Genomic DNA, 16288 nt, shown 5'->3' on the forward strand with positions numbered 1-16288 from the left:
CCATAAAACTCTCCTGAGAATATTGACTATAGTTCCAATAATAACTAAAGTTATTTTAAGAGTGAAGAGTATAATATGAATTAAATAAGAGGTGCTGCAAATAATTTAGTGAAAAGCATAGTTGCCGCCACACAGAGTATTAGGTAACCTTTTTTTAATTAGAATGTACACTTTCAGATTACTGATTATGAACATCAGGGGACCCGAGATTTTGATTCATCAGTAATTCTCCTTTATGTCTAAACTAAGATGTAAAAATGAGACCTCTGGCTCTAACTTAGTATTTCAGAGCCTTTCCATGCTGGTGCAGAAGCTGTTTTACCTGTAATCTCTAGTACTGCTCTGCCCCCTTGTGCTGCTACAGTGAACTCAACAGAGGAACAGTTTGCCTTAATCTTTGTACATGAACTACAGAAAAACCCCACTGTCACTTCTCACTTTTCTGGCAAGTTCAAGGTCAGTGTCTAGCTATTTTCAGCTCATCTCTTCTTGATCCATGCAGAGAAATGACAAGGTAACGTGATTCGGGGTCAGCTGTATTACAGGAACCGTTACATAAACGGAGAAAGTGAAAATCAATCCTAGCTGACAGTGACTTCGGGATAATCAACGCTCACTGGATGCCTCTGTCAGCTCGCCTGCATCAAACACCATGTGACTTCTGTCAGATCTTTTTAATAAAACTATATTCTCACTTTCAGCAACCTAAATAAATATTTCACTTGAGCTGAATCTTTTAGACTATGTTAGCCTTCTGGATTTGTAAACTATGCCAATAATTCCTTGAAAAAAATTCACGGGTAGTACCTCTTATCCTGAGCTTTGTTATTGAGCTGAGATGGAAGGGTACTTTTGTAAAATATGCTCTCCTTTTCGAGTGATCTATGAGAGCTTTCCTCAGACTGTTGTGTCTCCTGCATTAAACTCAACACCTTTCCCCAAATCATCCTCAGCCCCAGCTCCTCTCTCTTCCTCGGTAACAGAACCCCTTAATCAATCATTTTGTGTTGAGAGATTAGGTTTCTTTCTCTCTTTTAGGTGTTCATCATTGCTTCCTGTTTATCTCTGCATTTTCTGCTAGGACATTACCCCTAATGCAGAAATGGAAATGCAGTATTTAACAAGATGTTCCACGTTAGTGGCATTCCTACTGACAGCACCTGATACGTCAGTTTAGGGAAGGAACTGTTTTATCCCACCCACCTTGTGCTCCCTTGAAACTGTGAGGCACCGCAGTACTCCATTGAAGTACAATTTACCATAATATTAGTTGTCAGTAAATTCAAAGACGGAACTCCTAAAGCTATAAAATGGATTAGAAGCAATTTAAAAAAGAATTAACAAACTAGAGTAAGAGTATACTGTCAACAAACAAATGCTCCATCATAGGACTGTAATTTGGAATTTTAATTACCCCTCTGCTTCTGTAACAAAACAATGTCTGAACTGGCAGCGATTTGAATCTCTCACAGGTCATTGAGCATTCTAGTTAATTACTCTATGAATAGCCTGTTTTTCTCCCCTCTGGAAACACGTTTCTAATGGCAGTCAAGGTCTGACAAATGTGTCATCTACATAATTAGCTAGGAAGCAACACAAAACATTAAACATGCTTTGTGCCGACAACTATCAAAACATTTCATTTGTTGTCAATTATTCATTACTTTGTAGGTTCTGAAGGGGTTGTTATTATGGAAATAAGTCCAGATGCTAACAAGGTTAGAGTTTTGGATTCAAATTAGTAATCAGAGGACTAACTTTTAAAAAAATGTATCTCATGTACATTCAGCGCCATGTTCAATCAGTAGGAGATTATAAACAAATTTAGCTATGCTCAAGTTAAAATGAAAACGAGGCAGCCATGGACGTGAATTCAAGAGCTTCTGCTCATTCTTTGAAGCACGGACTCTACACTGTCATTGTAAACTTTCTGAACCTTTGGCACGTCCAGTCTGTGCCTGGAAACGAGAGTTAAAAATGCTCACTTCAGGAGATGACATGGGATAGCAAGGACAAGGAAAGAAATCTCTGGTGGTTTTGGATTCCACCATCCCACCCCAGAGCATATTATGTAAAAGTCAAAATTCTGGCTAATAAACTTTTGAGTCTGTTGTACAGCACAGTAGTTACCTTAGGTAACCCTTGGATCTCATGATTTTTTTTTTTCTATTTCTGAAATCTTGTTTCTTTTATTGCTGCTTTAATATTGTATACAAAGCCAAGTATTGTCTCGAAAGCAGCACTCCTAATGTATATAGAGGATATAAAAAGATTTCTCAACAAAATTGACCTCTCTGTGGCAAAGAAAATTGCAGTGGAAGACACATTATTGCGTAGTCATATCTGAGGCTTGGATCTATGGAGAGTCTCACTCCACTGTCCTCTAGCTTTCCCTTATAAACCAAAATGGCTTACAAATGTCATCCACAATAGTCCAATAAAGATTAGGAACAAAACACTGTCCTTACATTGATGAGATAAGAAAGATTTAACTGCAGAATGCAGTGTACAAGAACAGTTCATAAGGCTTGTTCTCGAATGAGAAAAATAGAATTCAAATTATATTTGTGTGTGTCTAGAATTTAATTGAGATGATCAGTTTATTTTCCACGTAACGTTTGATCAGATGCCTGTACTATAGGCCTAGATAAAAAGAAAAGAAAAAAAATTCTATCAGGAGAAATCAAGAAGACCCGTTATCTACAGAGTGTGCAAAATATGTCAGGAAATAATTCTACCCTGAGCACTGAGAATGTTCAGTTAATAAAAAAAGATCAGCCACTCGCTAAGAGAAAATAATTGTCTGTATCTATATTTTTCAAAGCAAAAAGGCAGCCACATCTTACACTAAATAGGACACATTAAAATAAGCTTTAATAATCTTTATGCAGAAGGAAACTAATCCATTTTCAGATCATACGATCCACAGCAATAAAAGGAAATCATCAAACTAAAAACAATTTTAGAAATGGCTGCAGACTCTCATTTAATTAACATGCAACAGATCATATATTTATGAGGAAGTCAAAATATTTAGGAAGCCTATAATCCTGTAAGCCTTAATGTGGTATAAAAACAACAAATAAATGCAAAGTGTTACTGTTATACATGCCTGCCTGATCAATGGTTTTCACATATTGATCTATAAATGGAGTTGACAGTCTGTGTTGGCTGCACATTTTCCAAGCAGCGCTATTTTTGCAGAAAACCAATACGGGCAATTACCTTTGTTTGAGATGCCAAGTCTTATCAATTCAATGTGATTTAGTGTCATTTTAATTAAATATCAGAATCCACTTCAGGACAATTTATACAAACAAAGCCTCAAACCTAACTATAAGCTTGATTCGAAGTAAACACGGACAAGTCCTACAGTCTCATAATATTTCTCAAAAACTCTGCGAAACAGAAGGCTTATATTTTTAGTAGCAATTTTTATGTCTGCCTTTTTGGCTAGCCACAACTTTGGCAAGTATCCTATAATCACAGAAGTAAGAAACAAAAGAAAATTGTTTCCTCTTTTTCTTTATAATATATTAAAAAAGAAAAATGAACAAGCACAGTCTGTTAATGGAAGCAAAAGGAGTCTTGTGAGTTAGCGTTTAGGAAGGGCTCGACTTAAGTCCTCATCCTAGCACTAATAAAAAGATATCTCCCTGTCCATGATGGCCATGAATAAAGTATTGCATTTCCGTGGAGTTTACAGGATGGAAATGGTGAATATTCATATATGTTGCTGCTTAAGACACCAGCATTAAATGCCGAAACTGCTCCTGTCTGCAAATCCTATGTCTGCAATTTTCTTGATTTGGGCTATTTAAACTCTTCATTAATATCTATTCTAAACTGTCTAGTACGCTGGAGCTTCCCTCTTATAAATAACAGCAAAGCCACATTAAACCTTTTGCATTAGCTATTTGCTGGATTGCACATTAGCCTTTCAGCCCTTAAAGAGGCACACTTCACTTGCCCCCCATTTACGCTCACTAAGCCGTCTGCTTCTGTGTTTAGCACATTCGAGTAAATAAGCAGTCCACCTTTAAGAGGTCTCACTCCGGTGATCAGAATGAGACAACAAATCACTGAGACCAAGGAGCGTTCCTTTCTCACCAAGTGGAGGTCTCCAGATCTCTCTTACAGAGAGGCAATTTTCTGCTAACCACGTCCTCCCGTGTCCAAACTTCCCACCTCTCCAACATTTCCCAGGTAGCAGAGTGGCCTCTTTAAACCTTGAAGGCACTGATCTTACCAACTACATAAAAATGATTCTTTGGTCTTTAAAGAAAATGATGCACACTGCCAATGAAGTACTAATGGAGGATTAATGCCTGTTTTATGGAAATGCTTCCCTGCAGCACTTAGGTAATGAAAACTTTAACTTAATAAGTAAATCACCTGTGTTTGCATAGCACGGGGTCAAATAAATGTTTATATTGGCATTTCAAACTGTTCTTCTGCTTAGGATACCAAGAAGCTAGGCTCTTATGACGTATATGGGAGAATTTTATGTGGTGTTCTGAGTTCACAGTCATATTAAACATATTTTTAATTGAACACAATGAAAAAAGAGGATTTTACGAATTAATGACAAAATTATATAATTGATTTGACCCTAGAATCTTTTCATCACTTTCTGTAATAAGTTAAATTGTTATGAATGTAACATCAGATTCTCGTGTTATATACTCCAATAAGTCCATATTAGATTTGCATAATTGTTATGCCAGGGAACATGTAGTATAGATGTGCCATATATATGAAACAGGGAGCATAACATACATAGGACTACTCTAAAGTAGTCCTAATTTTTTTCTGTGCAGATTAAACGTATGTGTCTCTGTTACAACAAACCATGCTGCATGTGACATGTGCACACGTTTTTAGAATATATCTCCTCCCACCTCTCCGAAGTTCAAGATCTGCCCCCCTTGACCTCACCCCAACCTCCAACTTCTGAAAAATCAAGTTCTTAGTTTAGCTTCAGCAGATATCTTTAACAGGCTTGTTTGAATAAATATGCCAAAATACTTTACATTCTGTCAGTATCTAGTCAGAAAATTGTGCATGGAAAAAAGAGATGAAAAGAACCGAGACAGAAAGAAAATTAGTGCCATGGCAAGCTTTCAATACAGTATCTCTGCGCCAAGTTTTCTCGGTGAAATGACATATCCTCACTAAAATACCCCTTTTATATAATTATGCACTGAGCACACATAACCAAAAGTAACTTTTATTTTTGTTCCTTATCGAGGAATACATATTGCCCAGGCTAAGAATGCGGAAACAAAAGCTGGGATAATTATAGCTAATTTAACTTTGGAAAACTCTTCTCTAGCAGTCCAGCATATAACCCCCCAAACTAAAGTTATGTAACAAGGTAATATCAACAATGAGAAACTGCATGATAAAATCCTGCCCAAAAGTGAAAAATGCTAATTTTGTCTCATTTAGCAGCTGGATACAGAAATGCTCATTAGTTTTAAGAGGGTTAATCCTTTTAACTTTTGCATATTGATATGCCAATTATGCCTAATTGTACAAGAGGCATCAGTCAAGGTAATAGTGCATAAACACATGAAAGTTATTAAGTACATCCCAACATGTAATAAAGTAGGTGTTAATTGGTAGCTGAGTTCTGCGGGCTATTGAGGTGGATAATTCATTGAGAGATGGATCACTTGTAATTTCTCTCCATAATTCCTTTTGCAGTCTCATGCTGTGATGTTTTCATGCTTGTCAAAAACAACTGTGGCATAGTGCCTTTTGTTAAACACAGCCAATAAAATATGTTAGGCATCATTAAATATACTTAACTTTTAAACTTTTTCAAAGGTACAGTTCTTACTGACAATACATTGTAGAGATTCCAATAATTTACTCTAACCATGTCTCAAGTTCATAGTTGAGGAACATTTTAGCTGGTTTAAACACCAGCAGCGTTGTGCCTCCCAGCAGACAATCCTTTTAAATGAGAAAGTCAATAAAGAGAAACGCATCTCTCCGCATCTCTTGGTACCTTATCTCAGGATGTATCTCCCACTCCCAAAATAGAATCACTGGCTTCCCTCACACTAAATTTGTCTATAATACCTGAAGAAAGAATGATTAAAATCCTGGCTCCTGAGATGGTTGTGGGTTAATTTCGCACTTGAAATTCGAGTGAAAACAGAGAATAAATATAATCAGTAACATGCCACTTAGCAAGTTTATCCCATTTAATAACTCAGTTAGGGCGCTGAATATTTCATAGGCCCCTACGATATTAACAGAACACTCAATTAATAGCTCACATGTTTCTGCAAAGTGACTGGGACTCACAGCCCTTCCCCAGCTAACCTATTTCCCGCTCTTGCTCTCACTGTGAGAAACAAAATAGATCTGGGGTCCAAAAGAGTGGCTAACATTGCATAAATAATTTTGTAACATCCTATGGCCTCAGCTGCAAGTTACCACCATTATGGAAGAAAATTAACCAGAGGAGACTCATCGCAATCAGTGTGTTTAGTGGCTCAGGATGCGTGCAGGGGCAGGGACACAATTGGCAGTAGAGTTCATCTCTAACTATTTTATTTCAAATCTTCCTAATGACACATTATCGAGACAAAATGGCTTCCTCTCCAAACCTTCAATCGCCACACCATTTCAATCATTTAGGCTCATTCCAAATCAAATCATAATTCCAATATTATATATTGTTGGGAGATTTTAAAGAAGAGATTTTCCTTTTTTTTTTTTTTTTTTAAAGATCCCCCCCCCCCCCCCCCGCCACCGCCCCCAGTTCATTCTTAGCTAATTTTAGCCTCTGGCTTTTCAAAGTGATGTACTGTATTTGGAAGTACAAACACCACATGCTAGCATAACCTCATTATTTTTATAACACTGAAGCATGATAGTGGAGGCCCTTAAAATGAGTCAAAGGTGCTCTTCAGTCTACTCCAAATCCACTTTATCACTCTGGATTAAGCCCAGCTCTTCTCTCACAACTGGGGATATTATTATGACTATAAGTAGGCAAGATAAAATGCATTACAAAAACAGTTTTCTCGTAGACATTACGAAAACAAATAAAACAAAGCTAATTAGCTTTTTTAACAGAATTCTGTATCAGGAAACATGGGGGTTTTGGGGTATTTGACTTACGGGTTCAATGACCTTCCCAACATCGGTGAGGATCATGGATTTACTTTGGCTCAGCCTGTCATGGTGGCTGTTGGCATTTTTGATCCTCATTTGCACAGCTCCGGTGCCTTGACGGGTGGAATTCAGGGTATCCACAGAGGTATCAGAATTTGTAGATTTCTGCATATTATAGCGTTATCCTGATAAAATATAAAAGTGTTGTATTATTCCAAACATATCTTTTCCAAGAAAAATTTGATGGAGTGCACATTCCTATTAATCACTAAGGTCCAGAAATGGAACAAATAATTTCCACCTCTCTGAATAGTAAAGAAGAAGGTAGTTAGTTTCTAATTGTTTTTATCAACTGGGGCCTCTGCATGTGGACAGTACTATGCATGTCAGAGGACTTAAAAGTTCATGGGCAGCACACTCATACTTCTGTAGTTCCTAAGTCCATTAAGGAACTCTTAATGGCAATATGATACAGTCTTCCTTATGTAGAAATGATGTTGCCAACAGAACATCTTTAATGTATATGCTGTTTTCATTCACAACATCACTGATCTCTTACCCACCCCACCCCATCCCACCACTACACGCTAATATCAGCAGCCTTTTTTGGTGAACAAAAACCTATGTGGATAAGGTCATATTTAAGTGACTAGAATTAGCTTTGGGCAAACTAAGCTGGTCCCATTGACTAATATGTTGGCCTTGACTTATTTGCATGGTGTTCAGTCCTAGCCGCTACCCCCACTCACAATACCTAAGAAAGGAAATTAAAGTTCCTTTGTCCTCTGCCATCTGCCAGTGTCTGCTGTTCAGTAGCTCTGTTGGACATAGTATTTATGAAGAACATGAAGAAAGAGAAAATCAAAACCATTTATTTATTTACATTCACTTTAATGGAAGATTAAAGTGATTAGGGAGGAAAATTGTAAAGGAGTGGCAGTGAGGAAACAATAATTTGGAAAAGAAAATGAAGAGAACTGAACTGTGGCAACATCAGTGGATGGACTAGGAGGGCTTTAGCTGCTTCCTCAAATCCATAATCCTTTTCAATCTCCCCTCTCCACAAGCCCCTCAAATGAACATATCATCTCATTTAAAAGAGAAGATTTGCAATGCAAACACATTCTACAAGCTTCCAAGCTTATAGAAACAGAACTCCTTCTAGCCTGATTATTGTCTCTGTGTCTCACCTGTAGACATCCCATAGCTAGTCTGGCACATGTGTCCAGTATTAGAATCAAGTGTCATCAGTTACCGAACCCAGTATAATCCGAAAGAATGATTATATTTTAGGGAGCTAACTGTATTGGTACTCCTATATCTGTTGGACAGAGACAAAGGGGCTAGCTAGCATCATGGTAGTGTTCAAGCTAAGTCAACACTAAAGTGATTAGAAAAGGATGAAAACATTTTAATAGGAGCAAAGTGTTACCTTACAATTGATACCAATAAGGCAATTGAGTGATAACTTAGAAAGGAAGTTAATATTTGTAGAGTATTTACTACGTGCCAGGCAATGCACTCACTGATTCAATTCTCACAAAACTCCCATGAGATAAACATTAAACTCATATTTTCTAGAAGAGAAAAATAAAGATCAGAGAAACTAATAATTTTCCCCAAAAACAATGGATAGAAAAAGTAAAAGGCCTATATTTTATTCCAAAAGAAAAAAAAAAGATTCATACAGGTGAATCGGCAAATTCTAGTTAATCTACACTATGAAATATTATTCAACAATAAAAAGAATGGACTGTTGATGCATAGGACCACATGGATGAATTGCAAATTCTTTGAGCTAAGTGAAAGAAGCCAGGACATTTAAAAAATATATATAGGGGCGCCTGGGTGGCGCAGTCGGTTAAGCGTCCGACTTCAGCCAGGTCACGATCTCGCGGTCCGTGAGTTCGAGCCCCGCGTCAGGCTCTGGGCTGATGGCTCGGAGCCTGGAGCCTGTTTCTGATTCTGTGTCTCCCTCTCTCTCTGCCCCTCCCCCGTTCATGCTGTGTCTCTCTCTGTCCCAAAAATAAATAAACGTTGAAAAAAAAATTTTTTTTTAAAATAAAAAATATATATATATCTATGGAGTACTTATTACTTCATTTACATAATATTCTAGAAAATGCAAGCTAATATTTAAATAAGAAAGCTCATCAGTGATTGCCTAAAGATGAGATGAAGGGAAAAATGGACTATAGTGAACACAAAGAAACTTTTGGGGATGATAGATATGTTTGCTAGCTTGATTGTGGAGATGGTTTAACAATTGTATGCATATATTAAAAATGATCAAATTGTATGTATTAAGTACTTTCACTACTGTATTTCAGTTATACCTCATAAAGATGTTTACATGAAAGTTGGTTTAAAAATTCCTTAACTAGGTGTGCCTGGGTGGCTCTGACTTCAGTTGGTTAAGCGTCTGACTTCAGCCCGGGTCATGATCTCATGGTTTGTGAGTTCGAGCCCTGCATCACGTTCTGTGCTGACAGCTCAGAGCCTGGAGCCTGCTTCAGATTCTGTCTCTCTCTCTCTCTCTCTCTCTCTCTCTCTCTCTGCCCCTCCCCCGCTTGCAATCCATCTCTCTCTCTCTCTCTGTTTCTCTCTCAAAAATAAAATAAAACATTAAAAAAATGTTTTTTGATTTAAAAAAATCCTTAAAGGCCACCTGGGTGGCTCAGTCAGTTAAGCATCTGACTTTCGATTTGGTCTCAGGTCATGACCCCATGGTTCGTGGGACTGAGTCCCATATCGGCCTCTGTGCTGACAGCAGAGAGCCTGCTTGGGATTCTCTCTTCCTCTCTCTCTCTCTCTCTCTTTCTCTTTCTCTGTCTCTCTACCCCTCCCCCGCTCAAAGTAAATAAACTTAAAAAAAACTCTAACTAAATTAATTAAATTAAATTTCTTAATTATTTTGTTCATACTTTCATTTTTATGTTTCTATGTGAGTGATAAAAAATGTATCTAGCTGAGAATAAAAGCTATTTCAACAAGATTTGAAATAAAAATTTGAATTAAAAAACCCTTATCTCCACTATTCCATAGAAATATAATAACAAATGCTTTGATGAGAAGGGTTTTAAAATGTATCAAATCTGGCCATTAATGTAGACATGGGGAATCTTACTTCTACATCTAACTAGAATAAGATATAGAGTATTATATACAACTTTTTTTTAATGTTTATTTATTTTTGAGAGACACAGTGACAGAGTGAGAGCAGGGGAGGAGCAGAGAGAGAGGGTGACACAGAATTTGAAGCAGGCTCCAGGCTCTGGGCTCTCAGCACAGAGCCCAACATGGGGCTTGAACCCACAAACTGTGAGATCATGACCTGAGTGGAAGTGAGATGCTTAACCAACTGAGCCACCCAGGCGCCCCTATATGTAACTTTTTTTAAAAAGTAAATGCATTCTCCATATACCCCAGTACAAGATTATGGGGTTTGGGTTTTATTTTGTGTATTATTTATTACTGAAGCTATTAATTTTTCACAGCCAATCAGAAATTATTTCAAAATAACAAAGCAAATCTATGAATCTTTGATATTTATGAGGATGCTACTATGAGAAGCATGAGTTTTCTAGAATAAATAATACTAAAATTTGTATGGAACTACAAAAGACCCTGACTAGGCAAACCAACCAAATCTGGAGGTATTACAATTCCAGATTTTAAGATACACTACAAAGCTGTAGTAATCAAAACAGTATGATACTGGCACAAAAATAGACACATGTATCAATAGAATAGGATACAAAGCTTAGGAATAGACCCACAATTATATGGTCAGTTAATCTATGACAAAGGAGGTGAGAATATACTATGGGGAAAGGACAGTTTCTTCAGTAAATGGTGCTGGGAAAATTGGACAGCTCCATGTAAAAGAATAAAATTGTACCACTTTCTAACATCATAGACAAAAATAAACTCAAAATAGATTAAAGACCTATATGTGAGACCTGAAACCATGGAACCCTAGAAGAGTACACAGGCAGTAATTTCTTTGATAACATCAAAAAACCCCACAAACAATCCAATTAAAAACTGGGCACGGAACCCAAATAAACATTGTTTCCAAAAAAGACATATAGGTGGCCAACAGACACATGAAAAGATGCTCAACATCACTAATCATCAGGGAAATGGAAATCAAAGCCACAATGAGATATCACTTCACATCTGTTAGAATGGCTAAAGTCAAAAACATAAGAAGTAGTAAGTCTTGGTGAGGATGTAGAGAAAAAGGAACCCTTGTCCCCACTCAGTGTTGGTAGGAAGGTACATTCGTACAGACACTGTAATAAACAGTACAGAATTTCCTCAAAAATTTAAAAATAGAAATACCATATGATCCAAAAATTCCACTACTGGGTATTTACCCAAAGAAAACAAAAACACTAATTCAAATATTTACTGTATCATTATTTATAATAGCCAAGATATGGAGCCAACCTAAGTGTCCATTGATAGATGAATAGATAAGAAAGATGTGGTATACATATGCAATGGAATATTATGCAGACACAAAAAGGCTGAGATCATGGCATTTGCAACAACATGGATGGACCTAGAGGGTATCATGCTAAGTGAAACAAGTCAAACTGAGAAAGACAAATATCATGTTTTTACTCATACATAGAATCTAAAAAAAAAACAAAACAAAAACAAAAACAAAGCACAAATAAATGGCTAAGCAACAAAAGGTGGAATCAGGGCTATAAGTGTAGAGAACAAATTGATGGTTGCCAGAGGGAATGATAGCGGTGGCCTGGGAAAAATGGATAAAGGAAAGTGGGAGATCCAGGCATCCAGTTATGGAATGAATGAGTCACAGGAATAAGAGGCGCAACATAAGGAATAGAGCCAATAATATTGTAATAGCATTGTACGTGACGGTTGGTATAGTGGTCATCATAGCATAACACACAAACTTGTCAAATCACTATACTGTACTCCTGAAACTAATGCAACATTATGTGTCAACTATACTCAAATTTAAAGAAAATTTAAAAGTAAAGCACAGGATTTTACAGGGTACATTTTAGTGAATAAAGTAGGATAAATGAAGGAAGGAAAATCTAAGGATTGAATTTCTAAGGGTGGCTTTGGATAAACAGTAATTGGACTGGTTTTATCAAAAGGGCCATGATGACTTCTAGTGGCAGCACTGTCTCTACTGGTCACCTTTGTGATCTTGTACAAATCTATAGACCTCTGGAAAAAGGTCTATAGATATTTTTCATCGCTGGAAAAAAAAATGGTAGTGAGGGGACAGGGTCAGCCACGAGGATTGCTGTGCTCTGTAGGATCCTTCCTACTTCTGATACTGATGCACTCAAAGTCTGGAAGACCCTACATCTTTACAGAGCTCAATAATTTTAGGCAGATAACCACCAATGTAAATGCTCTGCTATGACTTGATCCCTAAGGAATTTGGGTATGGGTTGAGGGGGATCCATGATTAAACATATAAGTCTTATAGAAAAAATCTGGGTTCTCTTCTGAGTGCATTTGAGCCTTGATCTTTGATGTTACTCAGATTCAGACTCAAAGGATGGCATGTTTGTAATAATGGTGAGGGAATTCACTTAGGCTAAAGCCACTATCTTATGACCAAGAGCATGAAGCCACTGTATTTACATAGCTTTGCCGTGTGCCATTTATAGAACATGTTGCTTCCTCAGAGTCTGCACAAATTTCAATGTCAAATCAACATTTGCATTCTTGTATTGATTGCACAGTCAACTCATTATTTGCCTACTGATGTGTTACTGTCAAAAGCCTGGATTACTTAAAAGGCCTCTTATCTGGCTTCCCCACCTATTTTCTTGGGGACAGGCTGCAGAAAACATTTTCAGAATCTTCCTTCTTCAGGCATTTCTATCGGGCTGACAACTCTTCTACCATAGTATTAAGGTGATTTCTCTCTCTTCACACTTTCTCTCCTCTAGCTAACACCTCCTTTCCCATCTGACCCCAGCCTCACATCAACAAAATTTGTTGATACCAAAGGCACCCTAGTTTTTCTCTTTATTCAGCTTCCCTAGTATTTTGTGTTCTACAATGGCATTCATTTGATACTATTTCATAACTGTTCTCATATTTGCAAATATTTGATAGTTTCTAACTTTGCAGAACACTACATCGCTCTGAGAAGAATACACAAAATGACACAAAAACCTCCTCTTAAAGATTTCCACCAGAAGAAAATAAATGATCCATTTACATTTATGGAAAGTCTCCCAAGTGGCATGCACTATATCAGAGTCTGGAGATTCTCTGTATGTATGCATGTATGTATGTACTAAACATCGAGGGCCTTACAGATTGGTGAAGGTGATAGAGAAACAAATCAATAATTAAATGACAAAAATTGAGTGGTGCCCAGTTTGGGAGAGGAGCAATGGCATCAAACTCAGGGTGGAACTTGGAGGTGGAGAGAGAGGAAGTCTGCAAAAGGAGACTAGTTGGTGCTGGTGCTAAGTCAGGGCAGGTTAGGCCTTGCAGGCAAAGGACTCAGAACTGCAAAAGTATGCAAACAGCTGTGAGGTTATAAGGTAAATATTGAAATATTCCATGAAGCAAAATCATAGTTACCAAAGAAGTTCAAAGAAAAGGGAAATGATAGATTTCATGAAGAAAATGGCAGTTAACTTCAGTGTGCTTAAGTCTGTCATCTTGCTAGCCTCTCATGGGGCTGAAGGATTGAGAGTCCCTCCCTTCTAAACCAGCAGGTGCAGCGAGGGGCTGGTATTCAAGACACTCTGAGGGAGTGATGAAGGAAGAGGGCTTTCCTTGGCATAATACACAAATGTGTTGTATAGATTAATTGAGTGCAAGGCAGAGGTAAGCAGGACCGCCACCCCCACCCCCCATAGGGCCCAGGGGTGTGCAAGAGGAAGGAGAGAGGACAGAGGAGGAAGGAAATCTGATAGACTGAAATGACAGCTGTGCTAATGGCTGTGACACTTGTCACTGTTGCACAAAATAAGTCAGAGATGACTTATTTTCATTGATCCTGTTAGGACCCTCCTAACAAGAGGATAAGGCTGTTCTAAGCCAAATTTTTCAAGTTGTATTTGAATTTCACTTCATAGCCCTTTTTCTTTACCCCCTTCCAACTTCTCATCTTCTCCTTGCCTACATCCGAATACTCTTCTGTTCCCTTACCAGACATCCTATTATCCTTTTCGTAGTTTAGGCGCCAAGCCCCCCACTGAGGCACCTACTTAGGCACATCTCAACCACAGAGTCAACAGTTCTGAAATTGCACCATCTATTTTTCCTTACCTATCTCCTGTGAACATCCGTCCTTTCAGTCAATCACTGAGACATAGATGGGAGGGAAAGAATTAAACCAATTAACATAATGCTACAAATGGATGATCAGACTTCCCCTTAACCTCAGGGAGGCATTTGTCTGAATCTCAAACTGGAAACTCTTCTAGCTATGTGGGAGAAATATCTTGCAGTAGAATAGCCTTGACCAGTCTACTCCACGTAAGATCTTAAGTGAATTTAGGGGGAGGTAGTATTTGTGGCTTGGGACAAGATACTAGCATTGCATTCTGGCAAATAGGGTCTGCTGGAGTTATGTGATGTGATGGCCCTGCCATGGTGTTCTTATTTTTGAGTGTTTATGAAACAAGTTCCTAGTGAACAAACTCCATCCTGAAACCGGCCCGACCTAATGTCAAATGAAACCCTCGCACCCCAGGATCTAGTATGACATGGCTCCCAGAATCAGAGAGTGTATGATATGTATGTTTCCAGGAACATACATATCAATTTCATGATGTGCTACTCAGAAAGGCAAGGAAGACCTCCAATTTGTGAGTCTTCCTGTATTATTCCAGGAACACTCACAAGGAGTTGAAATTATTCTTTTGTTCCACCCTCGTTTTCTTCCCTCATTGACCCCCAACTTTCTATATTTCATAGAGTAGATTGTAAAATCAATAATATTTGTCCATGCTGACTTACATTCAACTTAGTGGCATCAAAAAGTTTGTTAACTATAAGTTATATTAAGATTCATGTGATCTAGAGGCTTATTCAGTATTCCACTTGTTCTTATAACATATCATCTACTCATTATGATTATTATAATCATCATTATTATCAAAATTTGTTAGAGAGAACACTCTTGGCTTATGCATTTATATTCTTACATGAGGCTGCAGATGACTAATGAAAATATTGAAGAATTAGTTCATTTTGCATGTGTCTAAAATATCCATTGATTTCATAAAACTCTCCAAATAAATATCCTATCCCTGAGTTAGAAATTGAAATGTGAATCACTTAAGACTGGCTTCACAATTTCTCTAGACTTCCTGATTTTGTAGGTACCAAGTGAAGAGCAAGAAAAGTTTGTGATATTGCATTAGTTCCACTTTCAATATTGCTTTAAAAACAGGAAACTGTGATGAGAATGCACTTTGTAAGAGCCACACAAACTGGCTCTTCTCAACAGACTAGGTTCAGTGGTATTCTGGGCCAGATTCTCCTACTCACACTGCAAATACCCAGATAGGAGTGAATGTGATAATTCATCTAATCATAAATTTCATAGCTGCTCTGTCAATTATTTGTTGCACTCTGTTAATTACACTAAGGCTCAGCAGCTTGCCCTTTTGAGTTAGAAAGTGTGTTTTTGACATCTCTTTCCCATCAGCAGCATTAAAAATAAAAATGTATTAAGACTTATTTTGAGCTAGGAGAAAATGAGTAGGCACTATGATATCATCTCTGTGCGGCAGAGCAGAGAAAATTGAAGTTCAGGTGTACTGAGTGTCTTCCCCACGGTGCCACAGCTCGTTTCAAAGTAGACCCAGGACAGAACTCATGTCCTGCATCTCCAAACATCGTTGCTTTAGTCACAGACCCCCAAGTCAACTGGAAACCATGTGTGGAAAAATAAGGTAACAAGATTTCCAAAGGAAGTCTGAGATCAGAGAGGTAATATGATCATAGTACAGCCATGTTAGGTATATATCATATACATCTTTCAATTTAAATGTTTATAAATGTTCCTGTGCTTCCTTACAAAACAATAGAGATTTAATAAATGTTTACTGAATATATAAGTGGAAAACACATGTAGAAACTAGTCAATGCCTGCGTACATAGCCTAGCAAAACATTACCAG

General features: G+C 37.6%; 1 protein-coding gene across 2 annotated transcripts in view; it reads right to left on the reverse strand.

The window, feature by feature from the left end:
- ARHGAP15 (Rho GTPase activating protein 15) overlaps positions 1 to 16288 on the reverse strand; it is a 619400-nt gene that overhangs the window by 583120 nt on the left and 19992 nt on the right. For both annotated transcript variants that reach the window (XM_047082984.1, XM_047082983.1), the window contains exon 2: positions 7141 to 7319. In XM_047082984.1, the coding sequence (XP_046938940.1) occupies positions 7141 to 7305 (165 nt within the window). In that variant the 5' untranslated portion in view covers positions 7306 to 7319. The remainder of the gene's footprint in view (positions 1 to 7140; positions 7320 to 16288) is intronic.

The sequence above is a fragment of the Lynx rufus genome, unplaced genomic scaffold (assembly GCF_022079265.1).
Source record: "Lynx rufus isolate CCGP_SWC_20201006 ecotype Redwood Valley unplaced genomic scaffold, mLynRuf1.p SCAF_2, whole genome shotgun sequence".
Classification (NCBI taxonomy): Eukaryota; Metazoa; Chordata; class Mammalia; order Carnivora; family Felidae; genus Lynx; species Lynx rufus.